The sequence below is a fragment of the Pterocles gutturalis genome, unplaced genomic scaffold, assembly GCF_000699245.1.
Source record: "Pterocles gutturalis isolate BGI_N339 unplaced genomic scaffold, ASM69924v1 scaffold22081, whole genome shotgun sequence".
In the NCBI taxonomy this organism is placed as follows: Eukaryota; Metazoa; Chordata; class Aves; order Pterocliformes; family Pteroclidae; genus Pterocles; species Pterocles gutturalis.
Window position 1 is genome coordinate 1 of NW_010098374.1, and position 311 is coordinate 311.

Consider the following 311-nt stretch of genomic DNA (forward strand, 5'->3'; position numbering starts at 1 on the left):
GGCAAGTCCTCTGGGATGGGATTTGTTATGGAGACTGTTTATGAGCGTGTGCCGAGTGCTCTGGTGCATCACTTTCCCTCATGTGGGGCCTCCACATTTTTTTTTTGTGGTGTTCTGCAGCTTGGAGATGCCCAAAGATGAGCTGCCGAATCACAACTGCATCAAGCACTTGAGATCGGTGGTGCAGCAGCAGCAGACGAGGATCGCCGAGCTGGAGAAGACCTCGGCGGAGCACAAGCACCAGCTGGCCGAGCAGGTGGGTCTGCGCAGGCGAGGGGCTGTCCGGCAGCGGGGGCTCCCCTGGGGAGGGG

General features: G+C 59.5%; 1 protein-coding gene across 1 annotated transcript in view; it reads left to right on the forward strand.

Annotated features, from left to right (window-relative positions):
• Positions 1–127: 127 nt before the first annotated feature.
• The window catches only part of RNF41 (ring finger protein 41, E3 ubiquitin protein ligase), a gene marked incomplete at its 3' end in the record, with an annotated part of 1,238 nt that continues 1,054 nt past the window's right edge, over positions 128–311 (forward strand). Inside the window, 1 exon segment of the mRNA XM_010072793.1 lies at positions 128–256. Within this exon segment, the coding sequence (XP_010071095.1) occupies positions 128–256 (129 nt within the window).